We start from the raw sequence: 14,858 nt of genomic DNA, 5'->3' as shown, positions 1-14,858 counted from the left end.
TGTCAATTAGGAAAAGCAAGTGCTCTACCATTTCCAAACTCTCAATCTCGAGCATCAAACAAGTTTGACCTAATACATACAGATGTATGGGGACCAACCCCTATTGACTCTACTGATGGGTACCGGTACTATGTACTATTCTTCGATGACCACAATAGATATGTGTGGATATACCCTATGAAACAGAAGAGTGAGACACTGTCTATATTCAATCACTTTACACAATTAATCCATACTCAATTCAAATCAGGGATCAAAATGCTCCAGTCAGACAATGGTAAAGAGTATGATAGAATTCATCGCCTTTGTAAATCAAAAGGCATCTTAATCAGAAAATCATGCCCGTATACCTCTGCATAAAATGGCTGAGTCGAGCTCAAACATCGACATATAGTCGAAACTGGCCTCATGCTGCTTGCACAAACGTCCATGCCTCTGTCCTTTTGGTGGGAGGCATTCTCAACAGCAGCTTATCTTATAAATGGAATGCCTACAACTGTGCTACAAGGTAAATCATCCGTCAATGTAATGCTCTAACCTTGATTTTTTCAGTCTCAGGACATTTGGATGTGCTTTCTTTCCCTACCTAAGGCCATACCACAATCAGAAATTCCAATTACACTCGGAGAAATGCGTGTACATTGGTCCTAGCTCACAACACAAGGGCTACAGATGTCTAAGTCCATCGGGCTGAATATGTACTAGTAGACATGTAAAGTTCAATGAGAAAGACTTCCCATTTGCATCCCCATCATGTACTACGATTGCCCAGGCGACAGACATAACGATCGCTAAGCTCCCATCGATTGGCAAAATCGCCCAGATGACAGGCCCAACAATCACTGAGCCCTCGTTGCTTAGCAAAATCGCCCAGACGACGGACAAAATAAACGCTAAACTCCCATCGTTTAGAACGATCGCCTAGAAGACAGACACAACGATCATCGAGTCACCATTGTTTAGAACGATCGCCCAAATGACAGACAACATGATTGCTCAGCTCCCATCGTTTAGAACGATCGCCCAGACGACAAACAACAAGCTTGCTCAATCTCCATCGTCTAGAACGATCGCCCAGGCGACAGACACAACGATCGCTGAGATTCCATCGCATAGCAAAATCAGTGAAACTCCATCGTTCAGAGCAATCACCACAACGAAGAACCCTACGATCGCTGAGACTCCATCGTCTAGCAAGATCGCCCAGGCGATAGCCTCTACGATAGCTAAGTTCTTAGTCCCAAGCCTTCAAACAATACTCAATAACTTGCCTCAGTCACAGTCATTCCCACAAATGAATCCTACACTTCCATCCGCTTCCGACCACGCTCCAACCACCACAAACCAAACATCCTCTCCAGGCTATGCATCCCACCATAGGCCAAATCTCTCCATCATTGAGTTCTGCCCATCACTCACCATTTCCCCCGACTCAAACCAACCCGGACCAACATGACAGCCCCAATATACCACATACACCATATCCTACTGATAACCCATCATTCGCCACCTCGCCAAAACGTGCCATCTCTTCCCACCCCTCACCAGTTCCCACTCACCCCATGATAACTAGAGCTAAAGCTGGCATATTTAAACCCAAAGCCTGGATGATAAGCAAAGCTATTGATTGGTTTCAAACAGAGCCCACAAGAATCACAGTTGCACTTGCAACTCCTCAGTGGAAGAAAGCTATAGATGAGGAATACTCAGCTCTCGTAAAGAATTAGACATGAACACTGGTCCCACCATCTCCATCGCACAATATAGTTGGAAACAAGTGGATATTTCAATTAAAGAGCAAAATGGATGGCTTAATACAACGGTATAAGGCCCGTCTGGTTGCGGAGGGCTTTCATCAACATCATGGCGTGGACTTCTTTGAGACATTCAGCCCTGTTGTGAAGTCTTCCACAATCCGAGTAGTAATCAGTGTTGCTGTGTCACAAGGCTGGTCCCTCAGACAACTTGACTACAACAATGCATTTTTAAATGGTAAACTCGCAGAGGATGTATATATGTACCAACCACTGGGGTATGTCAATGCATCTGAACCATGTTTGCAAACTTGATAAGGCCATTTATGGCATAAAACAAGCTCCACGAGCATGAAACACTGCCCTCAACTCTATCCTAACAAAGTGGGGATTTCATCAGTCTCGATCGGACACCTCACTGTTTATCTACCGAACGATGGGATCAATAATCTTTCTACTTGTTTATGTCGACGAGATCATCATCACAGGTAACAGTCCTAAACTAACAGAGCAATTCATTGAAACTCTTGATGTTCAATTTGCACTTAAGGATTTGGGACAACTTCGGTACTTCCTGAGCATACAAGTTTATTACTTAGAGTCTGGTCTTCTGATAAATCAATCCAAGTATGTGGATGATCTACTGCATAAACTGCAAATGACTGATGTAAAACCAATGCCATCACCAAGTGTACAAGGCAGAAAACTATCCAAGAATGATGGGCAACCCATCTCTGACCCATACATATATCGCAGCACCATAAGCGCTCTTCAGTACCTAACACACACACGACTGGACATCACCTATGCAGTCAACCAACTGAGTCAATTCCTTCAAACACCAACTGATGTACACTGACAGGCACCTAAGCGAGTACTTCAGTATGTCAGCGGCACGAAACACTATGGCCTTTACTTCCAACCAAGCCCGAACTTAACCGTCTCTGCCTACTCAGATGCTGATTGGGCCTCCAATCTCGATGATAGAAAGTCGGTTGCTGCCTACTGCACATTTGTAGGGAATAACATTGTCTCATGGTCATCAAAGAAGCAACGGTCGTTGCATGATCGAGTATAGAATTTGAATACAGGGCACTAGCTCATGCTACATCCGAAGTCCTCTGTCTTCAACAACTACTCAGTGAGATGGGGTTAAAAACAAATGCTCGACCGACCATATGGTGCAACAATCTGGGGGCAGGAGCCTTAGCCACAAATCCGGTGTTTCACTTTCGAACTAAACATATAGAAGTTGACATCCACTTTGTACATGACTATGTCCTAAAAGGAGAAATCACCATCCGCTACGTTCCTACGGCAGACCAACTAGCTGATTGTCTCACCAAACCACGCATCAATTCCCAATTCTACACATTCAGATTCAAATTGGGAGTACTTGAAGTACCCTCTAGTTTGAGGGGGGATGTTAGAGAAGAAAGTAAAGATAGAAAAGGAAATGGGAAGGTGGAAGAATAATTGGAAATGAGTCACTAAAATCTATTGAGAATTTGTTAGAATTATTCATCTCCACCAACCAAAGCAAGCCATGCGTAATTATTCTTTTATTCTTTTGTATTGTTGTGTAACCACATTGAAGGACAATGTGTATATAAGTGAATAGGCTGTATATACCAAAACATACTGAATACAAAGAAAAGAAGACAAAAAGACATTCCTCTAAAACAAAATTTCTTATTCTTCAACTTTAGCTTTCTCATAAATATCTGACCAGTGGTTCAAGTGGTTTTGGATTAGCTTTAAGCCCGAAAATTGGTAGCATCAAATTTTCTGTGGAAAGGATGATATGTATCCTCGTCATAATCTTCACGGTACGTTAGATCGTAGAGTTTTCTATTTATTGATTATTTGTTTTAAAAAAAAAATATATCCACTTTCAATTTTATGTTTATTTAGTGCAAGTTTTTCGACTGCCTCAGATATATTAGTGTGTGTAAACTCATGTTAAAACATGTTTAAAATAGAAGCTGTGCCTTTATAATCCCATGTTATGTTGTGAATCTTCATACCACATCCTTGAAAATATTGGTTTCGTTCTTTCTTTAAATTTCAGTTATACAATTCACCAATGATTACAATAGTTTCCTCCAATTTACATGAATGCATGTACATCAATGTATGTTGTATGTTTACTCTTTTGGATTTTAGTTTCTTTTTACTTTAAATTTCCTTTTGCAAATGGATGATACAAAAGCTACAATTAATTCCTCATGCTAGAGTACCTATTTTGAAGATCGAACATATTCAACACAACATTTCTTGTGATATTTCCTTTGATAATCTTGTGGACCAAATGAAGTCTAAAATTTTGTTGTGGCTTAATGACAAAGATGGGTACTTCCATCATATGATTTTACTTGTATGTTCTTCTAGTTTAGCATTGTCAAACTATGCAACTCTCTTTGCAAGAAATGCTTCAATGTAATTATCCTTTCTAGTTTTGTGTAGGTCAAAGAATGGGCAAAAGCACATGGCATCAACAATTAAAAACTAGGAAAACTATCAATTCATACTCTCTCAACATGCCTTGTGATATTTCGTGGTTTTTCTTCCATTGTTGTGCCAAATTAGTTTACCCTTAATATTTAAGGTCCAAATTTGCAAGTTTGGACGCTTTCAACCACCAACCGGAATTATTTAGAGCCCTTTCGGTAAGATTTCATAAGGATTATTGCTTTAATTAGTATTTCAAATTGAATTTAAAGGAATGATATTTTGAACCATTGGAACTCATTTGTTGTTTCAATGTATTCGATTAAGTTTCAGCAAGGTTGAATGCATTTCGGACTAGTTTGTATGCCTGAAATTATGTATTCAATTCTCTCTCTCAAGATGCAAAGATGAAAATTCGGTCAATACCAATAACAAGTTTTCATTTCATCCCCTATTCTTAATTTACTCATGTGGTTATTGCTTGGATTATATCATAAAGGTATTTTTATTGATTAACGTATGCATGGTGTTTGTAAAAATGCCAACAAGATCATTGTGGGCAGTTTTTTTTTAGTTAAAGTTGGAAGTTTGAATGTATATTAGAAAATACCTTAAGAACTCTTGTGCATTGGCGATGTTGTAATTATTCAAATATCTTGTAAGTTGTAAGTTGTTACTTCTCAATGAAACTAAGTAGGTTGCTTTTGGGCTTTCTTTCTTAGTTGTCTTTCCTTTCCATGTAAGTTTAGCAGTACAAGTTTCTTAGTTGGAAGATGCAAGTATTTTGAGACATCAAGTCCATAAGGAATTTGGTTTTTTTAAGCCTCCTGAATTGTTTCTTCATATGTCTCTGTACTTTATGCTCTGGAAGTTTCTCTCACTTTATAATGTCTACTAGATTGTATGCTTCACATATTAGATTTTCTTTTGTTGTAATGATTTCATAAAGGTTCTTTCCTTTTGATTTCCATTTAGATTCTATTCTAATCCTTAGAATAGATTCAAATAATCTATCATGATTCTAATGAATCATGATAAGTTGTAGTGAAATACATAGATAGAATGATGTTTTGATTTATGATTCAAGTTTTCTTGGAGGAAGCGCTGCTCCGCAACTATCAACAGTCAAGGGAACATATTTGTTGCACCAAATAACAGATACAACAAAGACGTAAGAAGTTGAGCCCGACCATTTGTTCTTGCCTTCTCCAACTCCTAAATGACCTCAAGGTATATGATACTCTCAAATGGAGGCTTGAATTCTTATGTTGTCATGGCTCTTTCAGATGGAGGCTTGTTGAGAAGACACAGACTTGGTTAAAGCTGCTGCATCTATTTCTCTTCTTAAGTAGACTCGATGGCTTTTATGTGAAGATAGAGGCTTGGTGAGGCTTGTTTTAAAGGAATGGATGTTTTCAGATGGTTCACATAGTTCTAACAGTATTATGTTAGTCCACAAAAATCTCTCTATGGGGCATCGAGTCTTCTTAGCAAGGAAAGGATTTACCCACGGAAGACAAATGGAAAGTGTGATCCATATGTCAAATTGCAGTATGGAAAGGTAGTTTTCTTTACTTCTAATTTCTCAAATTGCACTTTTGGTTTGGTATGTTATTTCAACATTCGTAGGTGCTAAAAGCAACAAGTTCAAGGTGAGTTACATTATTATTGTGGAGGTAGGTTCATTTGAACTTTGTTAACACGAGGTTTTTATATGATAATATGTATGTTTAAGATAATATGAACTTTCTTAGGTTAGTAGAAATTTTGGGTTGATTGATGCTTAAATTGTTTATATATATGTGTTGTTTGTTTATTTGGTTAATAAATGATTATCCTCTTCAATTAAATTATATTATTATTGGATCTCAAATTAACAGAAATTATAGGTAATTTCTAATATTATAATTTTTTTTTATAAAAAGAAAAACACATACGAACTTGACAAGCAAAACGTCTAAAGTATTCATTAAGTTGTTAGTTTTTTGGTGTCAAGAAAAAATTACATTTGACAAATAAAAACTGTCAAGTTATGAAAACCTTGATCCATAATAAATGTGAAGAATTTAGATACTTGACACTTAAAATAAGTCAACATATCTCATATATTTGACCGTTATAACATTTCAATAAATTACAACTTAACGCTTTTAGTTGGTCAAAACATTTCTCTTATTCCTGACACGGACTTACTTGACTGCAAAAAAAAATAAAAAAAAAAGGTCAAGTAATATTGTTTTTGTAGTAGGGAAAACAAGTACAATAATCCCAAAACCATATAAAGTCATGGAAAATCATTAATTTAAACAAAAAAAAAAACAAACAAATTAAGTTTTAATCTTTTGAAATTAATTACCAAATATTTGAGATTGAATTAGTGAAAATAAAAAAAAATCATGCAAAACAAGTACAATAATTCAAAATCATGTGCAAAAAGAGTACAATATTCCCAAAATAATGGAAAATCAATAATTTAAACCAAAAAGAAAAATAAATTAAGTTTTAATCTTATAAAATTTATCATCAAACACTTGAGTTTGAAATAGTGAAAATAAAAAACAAATCATGCAAATAAGGAAAACCATGCAAAACCACTCTAAATCATGCAAAACCATGCAAACTCATCCAAATCAAGTAGAATAATTCAAAAGCATGTACAAAACATACACAATAATCCCAAAACCATGGAAAATCACGAAAATTCATTAATTTAAACAAAAAAAAATTAAGTTGTAATTTTTGAAATTAATTGCCAAGTACTTGAGATTGAATTAGTGAAAATAAAAAAAATCATGCAAAATCATACAAAACAGGTATAATAATTCAAAATCATGTACAAAATGAGTAAAATAATCCCAAAACAATGGAAAATCATGGAAAATCAATAATTTAAACCATATACGACAAGAACTACACTTGCAAAAGGTAGGGATAAAGTTGTAAAGCCACACACTGCATGCACATGGACTACTATTGACAAGATTTCATTATGTAAGTGGATAAAATTAGTCAAATTTCCTTATGGGTTTGTATCAAATATATCAAGATGTGTGAGTGAGAAGGATGAAAAGCTATAGGAGCTAAAAACTCACGACTCTCATGTTCTGCTTCAGAGTCTTCTTCCAATTGATGTTTGAGCATACTTAAAAAAAGATGTGTCCACTATTGTTGTTGAGTTATGCAAATTTGCAAGAACAATATCTATAGGGGATTTGGATCGATTACAAAGAGACATTATAATCATACTTTGTAAGTTAGAAAAAATATTTCTACTGCCATTTCTTTACGTAATGGTGTACCTCGCAGTCCATTTGCCCTATGAAACAAAAGCTGCATGTCTAGTTAGTTATAGTTGGATGTACCTTATCGAAAGAAGTTTACAGACATTGAAATAATACGTAAGAAACAAGGCACGTCCTGAGAGTTCTATAGCAAAAGCGTATATAATGAATGAATTGTTGGTATTTTGTTTTTTTTGTACATAACTGGAGTTGAGACGAGGTTCAATAGAGATGAAAGAAATTATTATAGACTTCCAGAGAATGAGATATGTGGTGAATTTTCAATGATTAGACAAAATGCGCGACCATTAGAAGCATCAAGAGTAAGGACATTATCGATAGAAGAGAAATGCAGTGCACATTGGTACATCTTGAACAATTGCATGGAAATAAAATCTTATCAAAAGTATGTTTTGAACATTCTATTGTAATTTATGATTTTGATATAAAGTGTGAATTATAAAATTGAGACATGTCTCTTTCTTATAGGCAATATTTTAGACTAATTCGACATGAAGCTCAAAGTCAGGATGATTTATACAAAAGGAACCAATGAGACTTTCTTGATTGTTCAAATCTCATGTAAGTATGATATTAAAAGACAAGTAACAATTCCATTGATTAATATGAATGGCATTAGTTTTTAAGATCTAGTGTGTTATACTGAATTAATAGGTTCTTTCATTGCATGAAAATGGAGATATATCTGATGATATATATTCACTAACAATGGGGTCGACTTTAGAAGTGCGCTCATACAGTGGATGTATTGTTGAAGTACGCTGTCATAGTATTGAGCGTGATAATTTTCAAAGTACACAAAATAGTGGGTTCATGATGCCTTTAGAAAGTGAAGGTGGAGGTGATCTACATAATTTCTATGGTGTGATCAATGAAGTCTTGGACTTCCAGTATGCCAGGAGAAGACGTGTAATTATGTTTAAGTGTACATGGTTTGACACAGACCCTATAAAGACCAATAGAGTACACATGGATTTGGGGTATATATCAATTAATACAACTCGTCATTGGTTTGTTAATGAGCCTTTTGTATTTGTCAGTCAAGCTAAACAAGTGTTTTACCTCAACATGTGTGGAACGTGCCAGAAGTAGAAGAACATGAGAATGACCAACTTGAGTTATTAGAAGTTGTGAATAGTATTCCTTGTACAATCTATGAATCAATGAATGATATCAATTTATGTAGAGTTGGTGTTGATCCTATAGTCGTAGAAGAACAGATAATTTGGCAAGTTGATGATGACTTCATAAATGACAAGAAAGAGGATGTACAATCATCTTCTGATAGGAGTTTGAGTCTCGATGAACATCTTAATATTACAGAATAATCATGTAAATATTTATCTTCTTTTTCATTTCACAGCTTATGTATTGTTGTATAATATATATTTTTGTTTGCATAGGAACAATGGTGGTCACATCAATGAGGAGACATTAATGGAGTATTTAGAGTCCGAGCATAATGGCGCATCATCCTCCGTGGGAGATAATTTAGGTTATTTTATATACACATTTTATTTTTATAAAAAAATGTATAATCTGTATTTAAACTAATGGTTAAACTAACATATAATTTGTATAATTTATATTCAATTTGTATTTAAATCAACGTATAATTTCTTCAGAGGCCAGTTGTATGGCTAGTAGGATGGGACGCGGGTACTCTCGGAATATTGATTTGGATAAATATGTCCAAACATTTAGGAGAATTCCTATCCAGATTGACCCTGTATGGGAGAAACTAATTTGTGATAATGCAATGAAGTTTAGCAATGGCATTGGTACCAATCCTTTTCTGTTCGTTATAGAACATGGAGAGAGGTACTAATAGAAACTAGAGAGCTTGTTAAAAGTCAATTAATGGTAAGATAGTTATTTGATATTTTACAAATTATATATATGCGTGTGTATGAATACTAATTAGTTTTTTTTTTTTTTTTTTTTTTTTTTTTTTTTTTTTTTTTTTTTTTTTTTTTTTTTTTTTTTTTTTTTTTAATTCAGAACCATTTTGTGTTTGACTTGTCCAACCAACTCATCAATGATTTCATCGATGAAAAGATGAAAATTTCGTTTAAAGAGTACAGAGCAGAACTACACAAATACTATAAAAAATATGCAAGTCTTGAAGAGGCACGAGCACACCTACCTGATTGACTTAAAGATTCCATCAAAGATTGACACTTTTTGTGCACCAAGTTTGAATCCACCGAATGGAAAGTAAGAAATTTTGTGTTTATTTCTGTTTACTTATATTTCAATTACTCATTTCCTCTTAATTTCTCATTTTATTAGAAAGTGGCAGAGACTAGTCAAAAGAATCGGTTAGCTCTAAAGTTCACTCATACAGCTGGTTCTAAGACTTTTATACGCATACGAGAATCCACGGTAGAAATAAAGGTATTTCTTATTTGATTTGTAAGAAAGTATTATTAATATTTTCTATGTGAATTGTTTTACAGATGGGACCCGATAGTCAAACAATGAACCTAGTAGACTTATTTAAGCGTACTCACTCTAAGAGTGACAACACGTTTGTTAATCAGGTCGCTAATGATGCATATGTAAGTTTTTATTCTCAATGTAACTTTATTAATATATAATTTTCATACAATTATTAGTCTTAATTATTGTGTAGAGTCAAATGATCGAGCTGAGAGAAGCCTCCACCCAGGAAGGATTTGAGCCAATATTGGAAGAAGAAATTACAAGCAGGTGTTGGGCAAAAGAGTGAGCCTTGGTATGACACCAAAGTGTAAAAAATCAAGAAAAAAATGAATTACTGTCGAGTGCATCTTTATCCAAAAATCATAAAGGAGCAACAACAATAGAATCCTTAAAGGCTAGATTGGTTAGATTGGACGAACTGAAAGAAAGAAGACAAACTGAGATGGATGATATGAAAGCTATAATCTTACAACTCATTAAAGATAAATCGAACTAAGTATGAGCTCTTCAACTTTCATAATAAACTTATTAGAAGACTGTGTATGTTGTTATCTTGCAGTTATGGTAACAACATAAACGTATAGTTATGTAAAGTATAGTTAATGTTTTGAAGTTGAGTTTTAAGTTTTAGATTGAGTTCGAGATTAATTTTGAGGTAAGAATATGCTATATTAAGTTTGAGGCTAAAGTAAAAATGTGTGTGTGTGTGTGTGAAGGGGGGGGGGGGGGGGGGGGTGGGGTTTCAATAAAGTTCATTTATATTTGTCAATGTTCTTATGTTGGGTTCAAAGTTGGTATAGGGGTAAATGTATAGTTATTTTTAGGGAAAAATACCTTTTTAGTCCTCAAGTTTTTGTTGGCCAACTGACCACAAATGACCTAAAATCGAATTCTTCATAGCTTGTAAATTTCAATTTGTGAGTTCGAACTATCCAAATACATTTTAGAGACTAAAATTTTGGATTATGGGTATATTCTTGGTGGATTAAATCTGATTCTAATCACTAAAACTCTTATATGGATTCAGATTGGGTGTGATTAGTCTCATGGAAAAGTTATTGTTGGTGTTCAATGATTTGTTTCGTGAAGTTACTTCACGAGACAAAGAACATAAATGATGTGAAGTGGAGGTCGTTGAGTTCATTTCTCGTGAAGTTTGTCTCGTGAAGTAACTTCACGAGACAAAAGATAGAAATGACATGAAGTTGAGTTACTTCAAAGACGAACTTCACGAGACGAAAGATAGAAATGATGTGAAGTTGAGTTCCTTGAGTTCATTTCTCGTGAAATTCGTCTCATAAAGTAACTTCACAAGACAAAAAGACAGAAATGACGTGAAGTTAAGTTCATTTCTTATGAAGTTCGAGCAAGATGAAGAAGATTCGAATAAATCATACATCTGTAATAATAAAAACATCCAAACATCAAAATATGACTTTTCTTATTGGTTAGAAAAATATTATGAATGACTATAGTTTTATCCTAAAATTTCAAAGCAACAAAATTTAAACCAAACTGAAAACAAAAGTCACAAAGAGGCCTTAAAAGAATTGCGTATGATATTTTCACTTACCTTTAACAGTAGGTTATTGAACACGAAACATTTTGAGATGTGGGTGGTGGTGGTGTGAAGAGGGGAGGAGAGATTGCATAAAATTCATTTATATTTATTTTTTTTTTTAAAAAAAGGAAAAAAACGTGAAAACCAAATTTGATGGATTTTTTATTAAAAAATAAAATAAAACCAAAATTTGAAATAGGAATTTTTAATTAATTTATGATAGTTTGGATTGACTTAATAAAATGCTTTTCAAAAAATTTATTTTTATTTAAACACTTTTAATAAAAATAGATTAAAATACTTTGGATAGTTGTCAAACACTCAATTTTTTTTTTAAAATGATTTATTTTTTAAATTAAATACTTAAAAATGTATTTTAAACACATTCATACTCAAGATAAGATAATCTTGTAATAATCATCTAAAAAGAGCGGAAAAAAAAAAAGGAAAACGAATTTTTCTCTTCTATAAACAGTATAGATGTGGATATCTTATAACTATTTGTATCACATACGATAAAAATATTCTAACTATGGAAAAAATAAAAATACCAATGAAAATATTTAGATATGGCTGAAAATTTAACATCAAGGCAAAATGTTAAAAAAGAACTTATCTCGAGAAACCATGTCAAAAATCTACACAATTTCTCAAGTGATTCGTACAAATAACCACTCAAAATCAAGATACGGCAAAAGTGTCACACGTGTTCTTCCATTTCCCACGTGTCATTTCCAAAAGCTTAAACCATTGCCACCTCCCCCCCCCCCCCACTAGCTTTTGGTTCTCCTCTCTCTGCTTTTACCTGCAGTTCCCTTCAAACATAAAAAACCCCCATTTTTGCCTTTGCTCCAAATTCCTCTTAGTTTTGGTTGTGAAAGAGAAGAGTATTATGGGTTCTGAAACTTTCGTAGAAATCCTATTAGCAATACTTCTACCACCACTTGGAGTTTTCCTTCGCTATGGCTGTGGGGTGATTATTATCTTCAACCTCTGTTTTTCATTCATTTTACAGAACTTGTGTTTCTTCTCTTTCAATTTGTGGTGTTGATCAGTTTTTTTTTGTGGATTTGCAAGTGCAGGTGGAGTTTTGGATTTGTTTGTTACTGACCATTTTGGGATATATACCTGGAATTATATACGCAATTTATGTTCTTGTTGGATAGAAAAGGGAAGGATTTAAAAGTGTAATTTTGTGAATCTCTGTTTTCAACTATAGGTTTACAAGGTTGTTTTGTTTGTTCATGGTTGTTTGGATGTAAGCTGTGGTAAATCAGTGAAGAATAGACATTTTTTCTCTTTGTTCTCTCTCCTTAAATGGAACTAATGTTTACAGTTTGATATCAAAAATTGTTCCAAGTTGATTCAGGAGATGCTCTGTTTGGATTTCTTTATCCAAGAACAAGAGATGAAAAACAGTCTTTTTGTTTTCTGACTTATCTATTTGTAGAATTTTTTTTAGTGGTGTTTGTATGACAAATTTAAAAGCTGGAAACAGTTGTTCATCATGTGTTTTTAGTAGTAGTTATAGATAGTGATTAGCCCAACAAAAAATATTTACAGAGAAGGGTTAGTTTTTGATTATGATGGAAAATGATAAATATAGTTCCATTGTTGGGGGAAAATGGATTAAAAGACCCAAATCGAAAGTTGAAAATGAAATTCTAAAATTAGTTAGGGTCAGTCGGGTAATCTTTTCGTTTTCTGTTTTTTATTTTTTAATAAATTACGTGGGCTTTTTTTATTTTTGTTTTTGTTTCTATTTTATTTAAAGTTGTCCTTAATATGTATCATGGTAAGTAATTGGCTAATTGGTAAGAATGGTGAGGAAGCATGTCCAAATCACTCATCAGATTTTTTTTTCTTTCTTTTATATTTCTTTTCTCCATATTTCTCTATATATATTTTTTTATATATATTTATTTTCTTCTTTATTTCTTTTATATTTCCTTTTCTCTCTACTTTTATATATTTTTAGAATTATTTCTCTTTTTTATTTATATTTATTTTCTTTATTGTTTATGGATTTTGAATTCTGATATATATATATTATTTTGATTTTGAAATTTGAATGTTGAAATATTTAGATTTATTATATTATTTGGATTTTCAAATTTTAAAATTTCACGCAAATTTAATTTTAAATTTTAAATTTTAAATTTTTAAATATTTATATTTATATATTATTTTGATTTTTAATTTTCAAATTTTTAATTTTTAAATATAAAATCAAAATATTAATAAATATAATAAAATTTTATCGTCTGTGATATTTTTTTATTATTTATAAATATTTAAGAGTTTTGTCATATAAAATAATTCTTTTTCCGTATATATAAATATTTTTAAAATTTTAAATTTTGCCATATGTATCTTTATATATGGTTTAAAATTTATTATTATTTTTATTTTTTTTATATATGGAATCAATTATAATTATTTATAAATATTTAAGAGTTTTGTCATATAAAATAATTCTTTTTCCGTATATATAAATATTTTTAAAATTTTAAATTTTGCCATATGTATCTTTATATATGGTTTAAAATTTATTATTATTTTTATTTTTTTTATATATGGAATCAATTATAATTTTACAATAATATAAATTTTTTTTACTAAGATATTTATTTAGGTTCATTCTAGTACTTTTATAACCACGATGTTAGGTTCATTTTAATAGATATTTAGGTAATAACATGATTGAGTTAGATTTGAGTTTACGATTTGATGAGAAATAATATTATAAATTAAATTTTAGTAAAATATGAAGGATAGAAATAATTGTATTAAAATAATATTATAAATTAAATTTTAGTAAAATATGAATGATAGAAATAATTGTACTATCGATATTAATTTACATCATATTTGATAGTTTAAATATTTGATAATTATACTGTATAGTTTAATCTTTTTATTTTATATAATTAGATTATATTTAAACTATAAAATATGAAAAAGAAAAATGTAAGAAAAAAAAATACAAGAAACGAGTAACAAGAAATAGTTATCGAATAAGGAAACAAGAGTAGTTATCAAACATATTTCTGTTTCTTCTTCTAAACAGAAAATAAAAAATAGGGAATGGAAAGATAAGAAACAGGAAATGGGAACGTTATCAAACGAGTCTTTAGTTTCTCCTTCTTCTCACCTCTCTTTTGTAATTTATTTCCTTTTTGTTCTTCTCTCTCACTTTCCATCTGCAAGATCACCGTTCTTTTTCTTCTTCGGTAAGATGAGTTCATGTTTTCTCTTTGGTGAGATCGTGCGACGAGCTTTGACGAGGCTTTCTTTCTCAGCTAACGTATTTTCTCCCTCTTTTTCATCATGTTACAGAGTGAG

General features: G+C 32.4%; 1 protein-coding gene and 1 long non-coding RNA gene across 2 annotated transcripts; both read left to right on the top strand.

The window, feature by feature from the left end:
• Positions 1 to 3,424: 3,424 nt before the first annotated feature.
• On the top strand, positions 3,425 to 6,004 carry LOC120082022 (uncharacterized). The gene is made up of 3 exons (XR_005483024.2): positions 3,425 to 3,583; positions 4,221 to 4,423; positions 5,293 to 6,004. It is a non-coding gene; the product is annotated as an uncharacterized LOC120082022 (long non-coding RNA).
• Positions 6,005 to 12,347: 6,343 nt separating this feature from the next.
• LOC120082116 (Low temperature and salt responsive protein family) lies at positions 12,348 to 12,776 on the top strand. Its single transcript, XM_039037350.2, has 2 exons — positions 12,348 to 12,486; positions 12,596 to 12,776. The coding sequence occupies exons 1-2, from the start codon at positions 12,406 to 12,408 to the stop codon at positions 12,677 to 12,679; spliced, it is 165 nt and encodes a 54-aa protein (XP_038893278.1). The 5' UTR covers positions 12,348 to 12,405; the 3' UTR covers positions 12,680 to 12,776.
• Positions 12,777 to 14,858: the final 2,082 nt, after the last annotated feature.

The sequence above is a fragment of the Benincasa hispida genome, chromosome 7, assembly GCF_027475165.1.
Source record: "Benincasa hispida cultivar pf3 chromosome 7, pf3_genome.v1.1, whole genome shotgun sequence".
NCBI lineage: Eukaryota > Viridiplantae > Streptophyta > Magnoliopsida > Cucurbitales > Cucurbitaceae > Benincasa > Benincasa hispida.
The sequence above is the reverse complement of the archived record's forward strand: the minus strand, read 5'-3'. Positions and strand labels throughout refer to the sequence as shown.